This window comes from Myotis brandtii, unplaced genomic scaffold, assembly GCF_000412655.1.
Source record: "Myotis brandtii unplaced genomic scaffold, ASM41265v1 scaffold2664, whole genome shotgun sequence".
Lineage (NCBI taxonomy): Eukaryota > Metazoa > Chordata > Mammalia > Chiroptera > Vespertilionidae > Myotis > Myotis brandtii.
This window is the reverse complement of record NW_005360137.1, coordinates 102,883-117,957: the sequence shown is the minus strand read 5'-3', so window position 1 is coordinate 117,957 and position 15,075 is coordinate 102,883. Positions and strand designations below refer to the sequence as shown.

Here is a 15,075-nt window from a genome sequence, read left to right as displayed (position 1 = left end):
GAAATTCTGTTTCTTTGTTACTAATGTTGTGGCCCCACCCCATAACAAAGAAACAGAATTTCTGGAGGATGAGGCCCAGAAATCAGGATTTTAAAAAGATTCTCAGGTGATTCTAATGTGCAGCCAAGGTTGAGAACCACTGCCTTAACCTTTACATTTGCTCATGTGTTTAGGGATCTTAACCCATGGACAGTTTCGACCTGTGGCCATCTCCTTGGTCATTGCAAGCGAGGAATACTTGCTGTCCATTCATAAGAGAGTTGATAGTTTGCTTCTCATGGCTCTGCTTCTCCCCTTTCTCTGTAGTGGTTGGTTTTTGGTACTCAGTGGGCCTTTAGACATGCTGTCCTGTGTGACTGTGCTGATCCTCAGGACTTAACAGATGTCCTAGCATGGAAGTCAGTCTGGTGCCTGTAGATACTTCCAAAGGGAGAGCAGACTCTGCCAAGTCTCTGCGGGTGACAGGGAGTGAGCTGGGCCAGCAGGCTTTGGAGCTGTACCTTCCTGTTTCTCAGCCCCCTGAGTGCCAGGCATTGTGCTCAGCACACTTCATGCCTGCCTTTAGTTTCTCCTAAACAGCACCTTCATTTGGTACTGTCATCACCACCACCTCACAGGGTCTTAGGCGCAGGGAGGTCAAGTGACTTGCCCGAGGCCACACAGCTGATCTCCATGGCACGACCTCCACTCTTACCTTGCGCCTTAGTGCCCTCCAGCTTCTTTCCCTTTTGTCAAAGCTGTCCGTGGCTTTTTACTTCGCCATTCTAGTTGAGTTTTTCTCACAAGCCCAGCCCAAGCTGTGCTTTTTATTCCTCATCATCTCGGTGTGTTCCGGCTCAAGTTGATGATCTTGAGGCAAGATCTGTCACTCGCAGAGCCCCGGAGGCTTTAGCAAATGCAGGCTGCCTCGAATGATTCCATCCTGCGTTTTTCTACTTCCCAGGGGTGCCAGCTGCTCACAGTGCTCTTCAGCCTGGGCTCAGGTCCAGAGATATGCTCAGACCTCTAGTGGCCCCAAGCAAGGGGGCCCCCGATAGTCATTCCCTCTGCACACTAACCCCTCTGCCTCTCGTGTGGCAGCGAAGGGCAGCACTGACAGCAGCCTTGGGAAGTACCTTTGAAAAATGAGGAAGTCTGGGGTTTGAAGTCACGTGAATTATGATTGCCACTGGAAGTTCAAGGGCCAACCAGAGGGCCAGTCTGTCGGAGGGGTGGTGACTGATGCAATTGGCACTTCCAGGTCCTGCTGGGCCTGTCCTCTGAGGCAGCTTGGCTAGGACCATTGGTATCTCTGGTGATGGGCCAGCCAGGCACTCCAGGGGGCCCTGTTGGAATCTTGTGTTGGAAGTCTGTCTGGAAGCTCAAGTCTCAGTGGGGAGAGGCTATGCAGGTGGGGCGGATGAGTGCTGGGAAGGACGGGGCTGTGGCCAGGGTGGTGGGGCAGTGTCTCTAACTCACAGGGACTCCAGTGAGGGGAGTGAAGGGTAGTGGGACAGAAACAGGGAACTGGCCAGAGGCCACTTCAGTCTTCCTGCCTCCAGCCTGTTTGGGTTGGGAGGGGCTGGAGCAGTGGGCAGGTATACAGGAAGAGCCAGGCCTTCAAAACAGATCCTGCCCCATGACTCACCAGTGAGTGACCTTGGGCTACAGTCAGTGCTTTGGGATCCTATTACACAGCAGCTTCCTCTTCTCTGGTGACTGGAGGGGCCAGTCGAGCAGTAGTTACCAAAATAAACAGGCCACAGCACCACTGGAAGTGAGGATGGTTCTGTCTGACCAGAGTGTGGTGAGTGCACCACTGGTTTGAATTTAAAATGAGGACCTTGCCCCATGAATCCTTTTTCCTCACAAATAAAATAGTGCCTGCACACATTTGGGAATTCTGTTTCCCTTTAGCAGCCCTCTCAAGGGAGCAGATATTTGTGGTCCTCCCCTCCACTCTGACGTCTGCAGGGAAGGAGCGAGCACTGAGATCCTGACCCAGGGGAGCCTGAGTTTGGCCTGAGGGGTCCGGGTGCTCTGCCTGTCTTCTCTGTGCGCTGAGACCCGCTGAGAGACCGCCTGGGCCGTGGGGCAGGTCCTGGGCTATCTGTTAGCATCTCTCCCAGGGACGTTCACATTTGGCTTTCCACTCAGCCCGAGGGTTTGCTCACCGCCTTGGAGTGGAGAAAGGCAGTCACATCGAAACTAAACTTGTTTGAATTTGGGTCAAAAGCCCTTGCCTGTACTCAACATTCTTCTGGCGGGGCACATCCTTAGTCTGGCTTTAGCGGGCGCTTTCTCTGGCCCACACTGGCTATCAGCAGGAAGGGCACACCAGGGCTGACACTGCTGTGGCCCCGCGCGGAGGGAGCGGGGCAGTAACCACACAGGCTGCTGAGCGTTCCCTCTCAGTGCGCCCCTGTAGATGGGGCAGGCGGCACTGCCTTCATTTCACAGATGAGAGAGCAGAGACCAAGGGCAATTAAGTGACTTGCTCAAGGTAACACATAGGCTATGGTAGGTCTCGGATTTGGTGCCAAGTCCAGTGCCTTCCTGATTTCCCTACTGCTTCTGGCTGCAGAAGCTTAGACCATATCAACCAGTTTTTGCCTAATAATTCCCAGTATGAGCACTTCTCTTGGCCTAATGGCCCAAACATATTTTGCCTAGAAGGGATTTTGTGCTTTCAGCTGTTCTGCGCTCAGCAGCTACTGGCTCTGAGGGTGGCTCTGAGAGCATTTATACTAACCACTCACATGCCCCGTGTTAGCATTTGATGCATTGTCTCATGGGTGGTGATTCTGGGCATCACAATGCAAGGGAGCCTGTCCTAGGTTGGGAATCTGGCTTTGGTTTGGAGTCTAGTCCTACTTTGTGGGACCTAAAGGAAGTCACTTGATGTCCTGGAACCTCCACTCCCTCATCTGAGCTGCATGATGGATCCCCAGAGTGAGGCTTAACGAAGATAATGTTTGACCTGTCAGTGTGCACAGGCTATTTCTGGAGGGGACAGAAACTGCCAACAATGTTTGTCTTTCGGGAGGGATGTTCTCTCTGAAGCTTTGTATCATTTGAGACGCTTCCTTATTATGAAAACTAGAGGCCTGGTGCACAAAATTTATGCACGGGTACGGTCCCTAGGCCTGGCCTGAGATCAGGGACATCTTCCCCGGCTGCCACTGCCACCACCCCCGGTTCCCTGTTTGCTATCTTGTACCCGAGGTGGGCCCGGCCCAGGATATACTTCAAGCCCGTGATCCCCCCCCCAGTGGAGGCCCGTTTGCAGGAGGTGCTTTTGTGTGGAATTTCTTTCAGATAAGGGATGGGGTGTGGGCCCAATGCCTGAGAGAGTTCCAGGGGGCCAGTGACACTATCAGGGTCATTCTGGTCATGCCTGAATGTTCACTGCGTTTATTCTCTGGAGGATTCTACTTGCAGGGTCCTGGGGCATGACAACCCATCCCACAAAAAGGTCCCATTAGATTTCAGGTTGCATCTCCACCAAGGAGGGTAAGATTAGGTGCTTTAAGCAGAGAACACGAAATTCTGAACAGGGTTAGAATTCAGTAGCATTAGGATTCAGGTTTCTCCAACAACCCACCTAACCAATGCCTGCTATCTTGCTGATGACTTCTCCCTCTCCCTCAGGGAGCAGGTGGGGAGGAGTGAGGAGCAACTGTCTGCAGCTGTGGGCAGGCCTGTGTCTTGGCTGTGGGAAAGAATGCCAGCTGCAGCGGGGAAGGACCGAGAGGTTGGTCGTTCCTGCTGCTCACCGGCCCCACCTCCCACCGCCGGTCACCCTCTGTGTGTGGGGCGACTGGTGGCCGCCCATGTCCGCCACCACCCACCCCTGACTCCCCGTTCCCCATCAGGCAGTCAGAGCCTGCGGCTGGGGGAAGGGACCAAGAGGTTGGCCAGCAGGCCCCGACTGGGCAATTGGGGCCTGCAGGCTGGGAGCAGCTCCTGGATTGAGCGTCTGCCCCTTGGTAGTCAGTGCACGTCATAGCGACCAGTTGTTCCGCCCTTCGGACGATTTGCATATTACCCTTTTATTATATTACTAGAGGCCCAATGCATGAAATTCGTGCAAGAGTAGGCCTTCCTTCCCCCGGCTGCCGACAGCGGCTTCCCTCTGGCACCCAGGACCCAGGCTCCCCTCTAGCCACCAGCAGGCACCTGGGGCCTGGGCTTCCCTCGCAGGCCCAGCTTCGTCCGGAAGGTCATCCGGGAGAATGTCCGGTCTAATTAGCATATTACGCTTTTATTATTATAGATTATATAGGATAAGTGTATTATGGAACACGAGACATGTGGGAGTGTATATAATAGATGTACATTTTTAAGGATGTTAATAAAATGGACATCCTGTACTCAATATGCAGCCTAGGAAAGTAGCTTTGAAGCTACTGAGTGTTACTTTTTTGCAGTTAAGACTAGTTGTTAAATTAAAACTTAGTGTTTTTTTAAAATATATTTTTATTGATTCTTAAAGAGAGAATGAGAGATAGAAACATTGATGAGAGAGAAACATCAACATTGATCTGCTGCCTCCTGTAGGCCCCCTGCTGGGGATCAGCCCAGTGACCTCTTGGTGCCTGGGTCGATGCTCAACCACTGAGCCACACTGGCTGGTCAAAACTTAGTGGATTTTTAAGAGCCGCAATTAAAGCCCAAGTGCCTGGCCATATTTGTGGACGGATCACGAGAATTCTCGTGTTTTCTGTTCTAAGGCTTGTGGCCAATCTCAAGAATTCTTTAAAAAGATATTAGCTTGTAAGAACATGTAATAAATAACTTCAAAATGCAATGGGTATTTAATTTTAAAGCGTGCCTTTAACATTTATGTAAAACGTTTTTTGTACTCATTCAATAGAAACTTACCTGGCCACTGGGTAAGGCTAACAATAAAACTACTGGTCCACAATGTGTTAAGTAATCTGAGCACAGCCTGCTGCAGAGTGGAGTGTGCTGCAAGCCCTTGCACCCTGCTGCTCCAGGTTATTCTTGGAAGCACTAGAAAGAACACTTTCACCCTGCCCCATCCCTGCTCATGCCACGTGGATCCAGAAGAACTATCTCAGAGAGCTTTTAACAATATTCAAAGTAAAGCCAGGAGACAGTCCCCGTCTTCAGAGCTCTTCCTTCAGCGAAACCTCCTGCAGGCCCACAGCACAGTCTCAGGCTATGTAGGGCTGGACGAAACGCAGCCTGGGCCTGGTCACTGGCAGAGCCATCACACAGACAAGCCTCCTGGTAGTAAGTGAACACCAGGTTGGATGATTGCGTCCATACAGATGGTCAGCTGACAAGAGAGTGACAGGTAGCTCTGAGGACAGCTTAGTGGATGACCTAAAGCCAGATCACAGCATGAGTCTGGAGTGGGCTCAGCCACCATCTGCCTGGTGAATTCTGCGCCTGAGGCAGGGAGTGCGTGCTGTCACAAAGGCCCAGGGTCTCCTGGTATCTTCTCTGGTCTATGGTCTGGATGCCGGGCCCTCTGCCAAGCACCCATGATGCCACTGACTTGGTTTGAGTCTGCTTTGTTGGGTTTAGGTCTACACCCTGGGTTCTTGGCCTTTTCTTCTCAGTCCCCTGTCCTCCAGGCCCAGGATTTGTGTTTCTTGGAGTGTAAGGCTTGGGCCACCTTGCATGGAATTACCTGGGCTGCTTATTAAAATCCAGATTCCTAGGCCTGCTCCAGACTGAGAGCTTCGAATTTCTGGGGCCTGGGCAAATGCTTTCAGCCGGCACCCAGTGACTGACATGCGCACTGGAGAGTGATGACCACCATCTCCCAGCCTCAGCCTGTGGTCAAGACTCAGGAAAGGAGCCTGTAGTCTAAGCTAGTGCTTTCCAGATTTTCCTAAATCACTTGATGACCCATGACCTAAATGAAAGAAGAGCTCGCCGGTGGCTGGAACAGAGGAGAGAGGGGAAGGCACATTTCCTACTTTTTATTGAAGCTTAAAACAGCTTCTTTTCAGATCAGCCTTTATTCTGTCTGTTTCTGGGAGCTGTGGCATTTTGCACAGGTATCACAGGGGTCTGACACTGTTTAGGCGAAATTTAAAAGAATAAGAATGATATGACGGCCTAGAGGGAATCTAGGTTGCTCTGTGTGTCTGGTGTACAGTTGTCCTGGGTTCTGCCTTCACCGTGACCCTAGGGGACTCTGAATGTGGGGTCTCCTTTTTCAGCATCTTCCTTGGCCTTGGTTTGCCCCCTCGCTTTGGTGGAATGTGCACCCTGACTGGCTTTGCACTCATTTTAGAAGGCGTTTGGTGCTCAGTTTCTGAGCTCTTCAGGCATTCGTGGTATAAATCTAGTTGTGTCTTAGCTTTCCCACTTCTGGCTGACACTTCAGCATACTCAGTCTGCTAAGGCAGTTCTAAGCCCCTTTATGTTCCAGTTTCCAGAATTTTGTTTTGTCCCTCTCCTTGTGGTGTGGGTTTATGTCTTTAAAACGTTTTGTTTTGTTTTGTCTTAGTAGGGTTCAGGGAGTGAACAAAAATAAATGTGAAGGTCCAGCCTGCCACTGTTCCTAACTTATTTAGTACACTCTTTAAGGATGCATTTTTCTAAATGGCTTCAGATTCTTTTTGAACACAAACAGGGATGAATGAGTGGCTGAATGGAGAAGCGACATGATCGGCCTCTGGCCTTGCCTCTCTGGCCATCTCAGCGCAGCAGTTAGAGGGCTCCTCCTGAAGCCCAGGAGAATGGGTTGACATGTCAGATTAATTGTCAGCGTCTTTAAAAATGCTTCGAAGATCATGGCCAGTGCAACGAAGTGGAGGCCTGCACTTAGATTAGGCTTTTTAAAAAAAATTTATTATTTTTTTATTGATTTCAAAGAGGAAAGGAGAGTGAGATAGAAATATCAATGATGAACGATCCTGCAACCCAGGCATGTGCCCTGATCAGGAATCGAACCGTGACCTCCTGGTTCATAGGTCGATGCTCAGCCACCGAGCCACACTGATGGGGCTAGACTGGTTCTTTGGAAGGGAAGGAGTTGAGTGCATGGAAGCAGTGACCAGGGTTCCTGTCTGCCAGTTCGGGTGCTGTTCCACCTCCTGAGCCAGCTGGGAGCAAGAGTTATGACCGATTTCTCTAGGACTCCCCTGGCACTCCAGGACTGTGGCTGAGGGGGACAAACTCCTCCCAGGTGGGGACTCCAAGGTGCTGTTTGGGGTCCTGAAGATCTGGTTCTCCCCCTACAGACTTCTGCATGAATCCCCAGACGGTGCTGCTCCTGCGGGTCATTGCCACCTTCTGCTTCCTGGGCATCCTGTGTAGTCTCTCCGCATTCCTCCTAGATGTCTTTGGGCCCAAACATCCAGCCCTGAAGATCACCCGTCGCTATGCCTTTGCCCACATCCTCACAGGTAAGTCCAGGACTGCTCCCCGTGGGGGAGGAGCTGCCACAGGATGGGAGCACTGCCTGGAGTTGTAGGTGGGGATGACGGGCTTTCTCTGAGCAGGCTTTGGTCCAGATGCTCATTTCAACCCTAGCCTTTCCTGGAGCACTGGCGTGATAGCAGCTTGCCTTTGTCATTTGCACGTGCACCTGGCCCAGCCATCAGGAGGGAGTATTGTTAGAATTCCCCAAGAAATCTCCCAGCTCTCCAAGAACTGGGTTTGAAGCTCAGCTGGGCTCCTGGGGCCTGGAATGAGCAGAGTGTCTCACTGTGTCTCCCCTCGAGTTCCTGGTCTCATTGGATTCTTTCCTCCCCTTTCGCTTCCTCACAGACTAGCCTCTGCCATGACTGGGCTGGGTGTTGATTTGATTTGTGGTGGTGCAGACTCCAGTCCCAAACTGCATGGCCTTGTCTGTGTCTTTCAAGCACTCAGTGACTTCTAGCAGCCCTCGGGTTCCACCTCCAGATTTTTTTTTTTTTTTTAATATATTTTATTGATTTTTTGCAGAGAGGAAGGGAGAGAGATAGAGAGTTAGAAACATCGATGAGAGAGTAACATCGATCAGCCGCCTTCTGCACATCTCCCACCGGGGATGTGCCCGCAACCCAGGTACATGCCCTTGACCGGAATCGAACCTGGGACCTTTCAGTCCGCAGGCCGACGCTCTATCCACTGAGCCAAACCGGTTTCGGCAACCTCCAGATCCTTAAGATGAAGAGACTTGACTGGCCCAGACGGGGTCGTGCATCTGTCCCAGCCTTTGCCCAAGAACCCCATGGCCTAGAGCAGCGGTTCTCAACCTGTGGGTCGCGACCCCTTTTGGGGTCAAACGACCCTTTCACAGGGGTCGCCTAAGACCATCGGAAAGCACATACATAATTACATATTGTTTTTGTGATTAATCACTATGCTTTAATTATGTTCAATTTGTAACAATGAAAATACATTCTGCATATCAGATATTTACATTACGATTCATAACAGTAGCAAAATTACAGTTATGAAGTAGCAACGAAAATAATTTTATGGTTGGGGGTCACCACAACATGAGGAACTGTATTAAAGGGTCGCGGCATTCGGAAGGTTGAGAACCACTGGCCTAGAGAGCTCCCCCTTGCAGGATCCAGGGCCACGCAGGTTCTCTGACACTGGGGTTTGGGTGGAGAGGCTGCAGTTGGTTCCTTAATCATCCCAGCTGCAGGATGCCTGCTAACCCTTTCTGTGCTGTCCCTCTGTCCCCCAGTCCTGCAGTGTGCGACCGTCATCGGCTTTTCCTACTGGGCTTCCGAACTCATCCTGGCCCAGCAGCAGCAACATAAGAAGTACCATGGTTCCCAGGTGTATGTCACCTTTGCTGTTAGTTTCTACCTGGTGGCAGGAGCTGGTGGAGCCTCAATCCTGGCCACAGCAGCCAACCTCCTACGCCACTACCCGACAGAGGAGGAGGAGCAGGCGCTGGAGCTGCTGTCTGAGATGGAGGAGACCGAGCCCTACCCCTCGGAATATGAGGTCATCAACCAATTCCAGCCGCCCCCGGCCTACACACCCTAATGCCAGCCTAGGCCTTCTTCCTCCCTGCTCCCACTTGGTGGCTCCTCCCACCCGAGGAGCGCCTTCCCCCAGCAGGCCTCACTGGTAGGATCCTGAGCATCTTCACCAAACCTTCCCCAGGAGAGAGACTGCCTTTTTGGGTTGTTCATGTATCCTTGCTCTTGAAACCTGGGGTTCATGGATTTTATATCATGCACTGTTTCCCCTCTTGCCACCTTCCTGTCCCTGAGGTCACTAGTCATTACCAACCAGGGATGGTCATACAAGTTTTCTCCCTTCATGGGCCATATCTTTCCGACCAGAACTTTCTTTCCTTGGGGAGCTACTGACAGTGGACTGTCTCAGAGAGAGGTGTCAACAGGGCCCAAGGGAAAGGGGACTGTGCCCTGCAGTCTTCCTTCATAATGGTCAGCGGGTTCCACAGCTGCAGCTGTGGGCTGCCCCCGCCCCATTCCTTCTCAGAGTGCCCAGTGGCAGGCCGCCCCCTCTGGAAATCTCTGCACTTTAGTCTTTGGACTTCCCATCCTCCGTGTTCTGGTTTGACGGAATTGCTGTTGGGAAGCAGAGCAAGTCTTGTCCCCACCCTGCCCTGGCTTAGGTGGCTGGAGCCCAGGCAAGGAGAGCAGCGGGTATGGGCCTGAGACCTCCTGGTGCCCAGAAAGGATCAGAGTGAAGGGGCTGAACCTCTCCAGCCCCTTCACCTTTTAAAATTGAGTGGTTTTAAAAGGAAAAAACAAAACCAAGCAACAGCAACAATCATCTGTTTTTAAACTAGCGACAAGACTTGTCATTTTATCGATGTTTATCCTATTCTTTTGGGCTCTGCAGTGTTTTGAGCCACAGCTCCTTCCAGCCCACAGTAGTTTCTCCCTGAACTTCTCCCAGCAGAATGCATCCCTCTTCCCTTGCTCCCTCGCTCCCAGGGCCTTCCTGTGGAACCCAGAGCCCCATCAGCAGAGGGGCTGAGGACTATGGCCTGGCTGGCTGGCCAGCGTGGTGCTCCTCAGGACTGTGGACTGAGATGTAACCTGGCCTCCGTGCAGGAACAGAGGTCACAGCAGGGCACTCTCCACATAGGAATCACAACCAGTGGCCCTGCTGCGGGAGGCGTAGACGGCAGACCTGGCTGTGTCCTTCAGGCTTAGTGCCTCCCCTAAACTGTGACTTGGGGCAACAGCTTGCTGCATGCCCCCTCCCCGTCTTGAATGTCCTCTGGCCTTGCATTGTGTTACTTGCGGGCTCTTTCTTGCCCAGCCATCATTCTGGCTTTCCTGTTTGCCACTTATGGCTCCGGGTCTGGCTGAATTTTCTGCCCTGAGATCAGCATAAAAGTGGGAGAAATTCGAGAAACCTTCCGTGTGGATCCAGATGGCCAAGCGTCTTTGGAATCAGTGTTCATTGCGGAGCTGAAAAGCAGATGGGTCCCACTGTCCTCCTGCAGGTGACCGAGCAAGGCCAGAGAGTGGACACCGCTGTTGAGTGGTGGCTGGGAAGGAACATTCTGTGCCTCATCCTTGGGCCAGACTGCCTGGGGATGTCTGGACAGACACCGGTGTGGGTGGGAAGACCATGTCGGCACATGAATGGGTGGCTGCCTGGAGTTCACTGTGATGCCAAAGTGTGTCCCATAGTGACTTTCACCCCAGACTCCACCGTGAGCAAGAAAGACTGCGTGTGATACTGCGCACAAAGCCAAGGAGCTACATTGTCTTGTCTTTCTATCAAGTCCGAGTTTGTCTGGCAGATATCTAGGGTGTGGCCAGCTCTTGCTGACCTTGGGTGCTTGGGTGTCTGAGGGGCAGAGCAGGAGACCCAGCACCGGACACGCATGCCAAAATGACCAGTCATCTTGTGAGGCCTCAGACATGATCCTGTGGACTGTTCCATGTAATTCAGAACCCACTTTTTATTAACTGTCCACACCTCCGGCCTTTCTCTTCCCCCTGCTATCCTGACAGTATCATATAAATCCCCCTGGTTGTGTTTTTTCTTTTTTTCTAGGAAAAAATAAATAAAAAGCAAAAACAAAACAAATGAACAGAAACCACAAGTAAGAATGTAAATGCCAGTGGCTCCCTGTCGTTTTTCTGTCACAATTTCCCTGAGTTGGCTTGCTCCCATCCTCTTGGAGAAGAGGAGAAATTGATGAAGTGTGTAATTTAAAATGTCAGAGGGCCAGGCCGGTGTGTCTCCGTGACCGCGTCGACCTATGAACCAGGAGGTCCCGGTTCGATTCCTGATTAGGGCACATACCTGGGTTGAGGGCTTGATTCCCCAGTAAGGGAGCATGCACGAGGCAGCCGATCAGTGAGTCTTATCATTGATGTTTCTCTCTCACTTCCTCTCTGAGATTAATAAAAATACATCTGTATAAACAGCGTCAGAGGGAGTGCATGTGCCCACTCTGTGCCAGGCGCTTCTATCTGGAAGCTCATCTAGTTGACCCTCCCATAGCCAGGCCCCGTGGAGCCCAAGTGGGTGAGCTTCGGGAGATAATTCTGGTCCTGTATAGGGAAAAATAGACCCCAGGGCAAGGACTGCCAAAGACACTACTTTCTTTTGAAACCATAGGGGGCGGTTACTTCCTTACTGGGAGAGGCGTGTGAGTGCCAACAGTCCGGGATGTGACCTGCAGGAGAGCCTCAGTGTCGGTTCCTTGCAGGGCTACCCACATTCCATTCATCCATTTCTACAGTCAGCTGACATTTTGGGCCCCCAAATGTGCATCACAGTAAAAGATCTCAGGGCTCCCTTTGAGGAACAGTCTGTTTTGGTGGTTTTAAACATGTTTATTTTTATTCCTGGGAAGAGCACACATCTTTCTTGGGGGTTAGGAATGTGTCCTCTCCCATTTCATTTCAGGAATTTATCAATGATTGTTGATAAGTGATTGTTGCTGTGACTTGTGCTTTGTCCAAAGCATGTGAGATGCCATGAGGGAAATAGGAGGACCCCCAGGACCCTGTCTCCAAGGGCTTTATATTCTCAGTTCTGGAGATGGACTTGTCCGTGGAAAGGCAGTGAGTGGTCCAGTGGACAGCTGGGAAAGGGGCTGTGCCAAGCGGGCTGTGCCCGAGGCTCTGACCTGAGTACCAAAGGTTTCCTGATGACAGCTGGAGCCAAGTTCAATGTAAGAGTATTCGGAGGTGGGGTGGGGGCAACTCCTGAGGAGGGGCTAGCAAGAGTGAGGCACAACTGGTGGCCAAGATGTGGCAAGAGTAGAGGTTAGCAAGGTGAGGGGGCCCTTTGAAGGCACTAAAAGCAGTGGGGAGCCCTAGAAGGGTTCTGAGAAAAAAATGGAAGGATCAGGTTTTTCTTTTTCTTTTTTGTTAATCCTCACCCGAGGATATTTTTTTCCATTGATTTTAGAGAGAGTGGAAGGGAGGGAGGGAGAGAGAGAGAGAAATATCATCAATGTGAGAGAGACACATCGATTGGTTGCCTCTCGCACATGCCCCCAACCAGGGCTCAGGATCAAACCTGCAACCCAGGTACATGCCCTTGACCAGAAATCAAACCTGTGACCAATGCTCCAGCCACTGAACCACACTGGCCAGGCCAAGAAAGGATCAACTTTTTATTTATTTTTACCAGGTTTTTCTTAATGACTGGTGACAGTGTGAGGAGGGAGCCTTGTGTTAGTGAAGAGTCTGAGGACCTGGGAAGGAAGGCACGGATGGGAAATGGTGTGGAGTCCTGGAACCTGGCCCAAGGGGAGGAGGAGGGCAGTCAGAGTTGGCCCCCAGTCTGTTGTCTCAGCAGGTGTTGGAGTGGGGAACCCAGGAGCCCCAGTCCCTGCCGACCTGTCATGAGCTGGCAAGTGGAGCCAGTGCTGCAGGCTGAGAAGGACTCAGCATGAGAAGATGCAGGATGTGAAGGGCAGCAGGAAAGATGGAGGCCCGGAGCCCAACTCTGTCTTAGAGTTTGGTAATGGAAGAACTTTCAAACAGACATCTGTTCCATCTTGTTTAAGGGCTGCAGGGCTCTATGAGGATGGGGCCTGAAGGGGCAGGGCGCAGGCGGCCCTGTTTGGAAGCTTCCTGTCCTGGCTCTGTCTAGCAGAACCGCAGCCAGCCCTGTTAAGGAGCACTTCCTGATGCTGCGAGCTCACCCTGGCCCAGTCCCTGCCCCCCTCGGTTTGACCTTACTCTCGGGGGTTCTCACCTAGATTTCTAGGGCCACTGCTGTTGGAGAGTTTCCTTCTGGAATGACCTGGGGGAGGGGGGCTTTGTTTTAATAAGGGAGAGGATGTTCCATATTCTTTCTTTCCCACCTGTTTCCTCCCTGTGTTCAATAAGAGTGGTGAGGGAAATTTGCACGTGTGTGCACTTGCACTCACACAATTTCTGTCACCTGCCTTTCATGCTTTCTTTTGCAACGTTCACCTATCAAAAGGAGGTAGCTATTAGCACACATGCCTTGCCCTATAGGGCCTTCCAGTCTGGCTGTCAGGGGAAGAAACCTGATGAGGCAGAAACTTGACACCTGGCACGCACTTGATGCCCCTTGAGACTGATGGTCTAGGACAGCTTCATGAAGGAGAGATGTCATGCTGGCCTTGAAGAACGGGTAGCCTTTCATGAGAGTGATGTAATCAGGGGTGAGAAAACAGGCAGAAAGCGACAGGCTTGGGGACCGCTGAGCTGGTGTTTGAGCAGTGGTGACAGCCCCTGAAGGGGAGTGACGACATGGATGGACCCAGCCTGAGAGGGCCTGGAACACCAAGGTTATTGTCAGAACACATACAGCTGCAAGATACAGAACTGTTAGCACAGAAATACCTTAATTAAGCAGAGTTTATTGATTCCCATAGCTGAAAAGGCTGGATCCAGGGACTCGAACAATGACGTGAAGACGTGATTTCTCTCTGCTCGCTCATGGGCTCAGGAGTTTCTCCCCACAGGTGGTGAAGACGGTCACCAGCAGCCCCATCTTGTTTAAGGGCTGGATGAGTGCTTTTGCCCAACTGAGATCAGGCCCCTTTCCCTGAACAGTGGCTGAGGACCTGGAGCTTCCCCTTGTGGCCCAGGATGAGGATGGTTACATCGCCGTACTGGATTCAGAGATGGCGCCACTAATGGCGGTTGGGATGCCTGAGCCCAAGGGTGAAGCTACCCAAGTTAGAGATTCTCGCTGGCATGAGCCTGTGAAACAGGTGAGCCACCTCTAGTCTCTCCCTCCCTCCTTCCTGTGACGACAGGGCTTGTGGGCACTGGCCAGCTCTGCTCTTGTAGAAGTTGTGTGTGTCCTATCTTTGACCAGGGCTGGGCCTTGAAGTCAGGTTTGCCCGCTGTCAGCAGGCAACCTGGGCCTTGATTACACCTGCCCTGGGCTCCAGATCATGCCTTTTCCTTGCCTCCTTCGCTTGCCCCTTTCTTCCTGCCCCATTCCAGTCAGAGAGAAAGGAGACTCTATTACTTATGACATAGCTATGAAGTATCACCATTTTTGTGCCAGATCTGAGTCCCCGTTCCCACAGGGTGATGTGAAGATGGCCGGGTGACATCTGCATGCACAGCGGGTGGCATCACAGAAAAGGAACAGTGAGCTTAGAAACACGTCTTTTAAAAACATATATTTTATTGATTTGAGAGAGAGAGAGAAAGAGACATCAATGATGAGAGCAAATTATTGATTGCCTCCTGCACACCCCCATTGGAGACTGAGCCTGCAACTTGGGAAAAATGTGCCCTGACCTGGAATCGAACTGGTGACCTCCTGGTTCATGGTTCAACACTCAACCACTGAGCCACTCTGGCTGGGAAAAAACCCCACATCTTTTAATAATGGGCAGTGAGAACGCCTGCCCTTGGCTCAAAGGGAGACCTCATCTGCATCTCCTAGGGCTGAAAGCAAGCCTGCCCTTTGTTCCAGAGGCTGACACGCTCTTCCAAAACTGTTTCCTACACACCAAGGAACAAGGGCAGACAGTGCCCCGTGCAAGACAAGCAGAACCATGAGGGACCCCAGAGAACTGTCTCCCATCAAGACAACATGTAACTTTTTTTTTAATTAAATCTTTATTGTTCAGATTATTATATTTGTTCCTCTTTCCCCCCCCCCCATAACTCCCCTCCTCCCAGTTCCCACCCCACCCTCCTCCCTCACTCCCCACCCACT

General features: G+C 51.6%; 2 protein-coding genes across 3 annotated transcripts in view; both read left to right on the top strand.

Annotated features, from left to right (window-relative positions):
* Positions 1-10,999, top strand: part of LOC102243936 (transmembrane protein 127) — a 14,233-nt gene extending 3,234 nt beyond the window's left edge. The window contains 2 exon segments of the mRNA XM_014541310.1: positions 7,206-7,370; positions 8,648-10,999. Coding sequence (XP_014396796.1) covers positions 7,206-7,370; positions 8,648-8,955 — 473 coding nt within the window. The 3' untranslated portion in view covers positions 8,956-10,999.
* A 1,480-nt stretch (positions 11,000-12,479) lies between these two features.
* Positions 12,480-15,075, top strand: part of NPHP1 (nephronophthisis 1 (juvenile)) — a 103,823-nt gene continuing 101,227 nt past the window's right edge. For both annotated transcript variants that reach the window (XM_014541309.1, XM_014541308.1), the window contains exons 1-2: positions 12,480-12,882; positions 13,950-14,110. In XM_014541309.1, the coding sequence (XP_014396795.1) occupies positions 12,819-12,882; positions 13,950-14,110 (225 nt within the window). In that variant the 5' untranslated portion in view covers positions 12,480-12,818. The remainder of the gene's footprint in view (positions 12,883-13,949; positions 14,111-15,075) is intronic.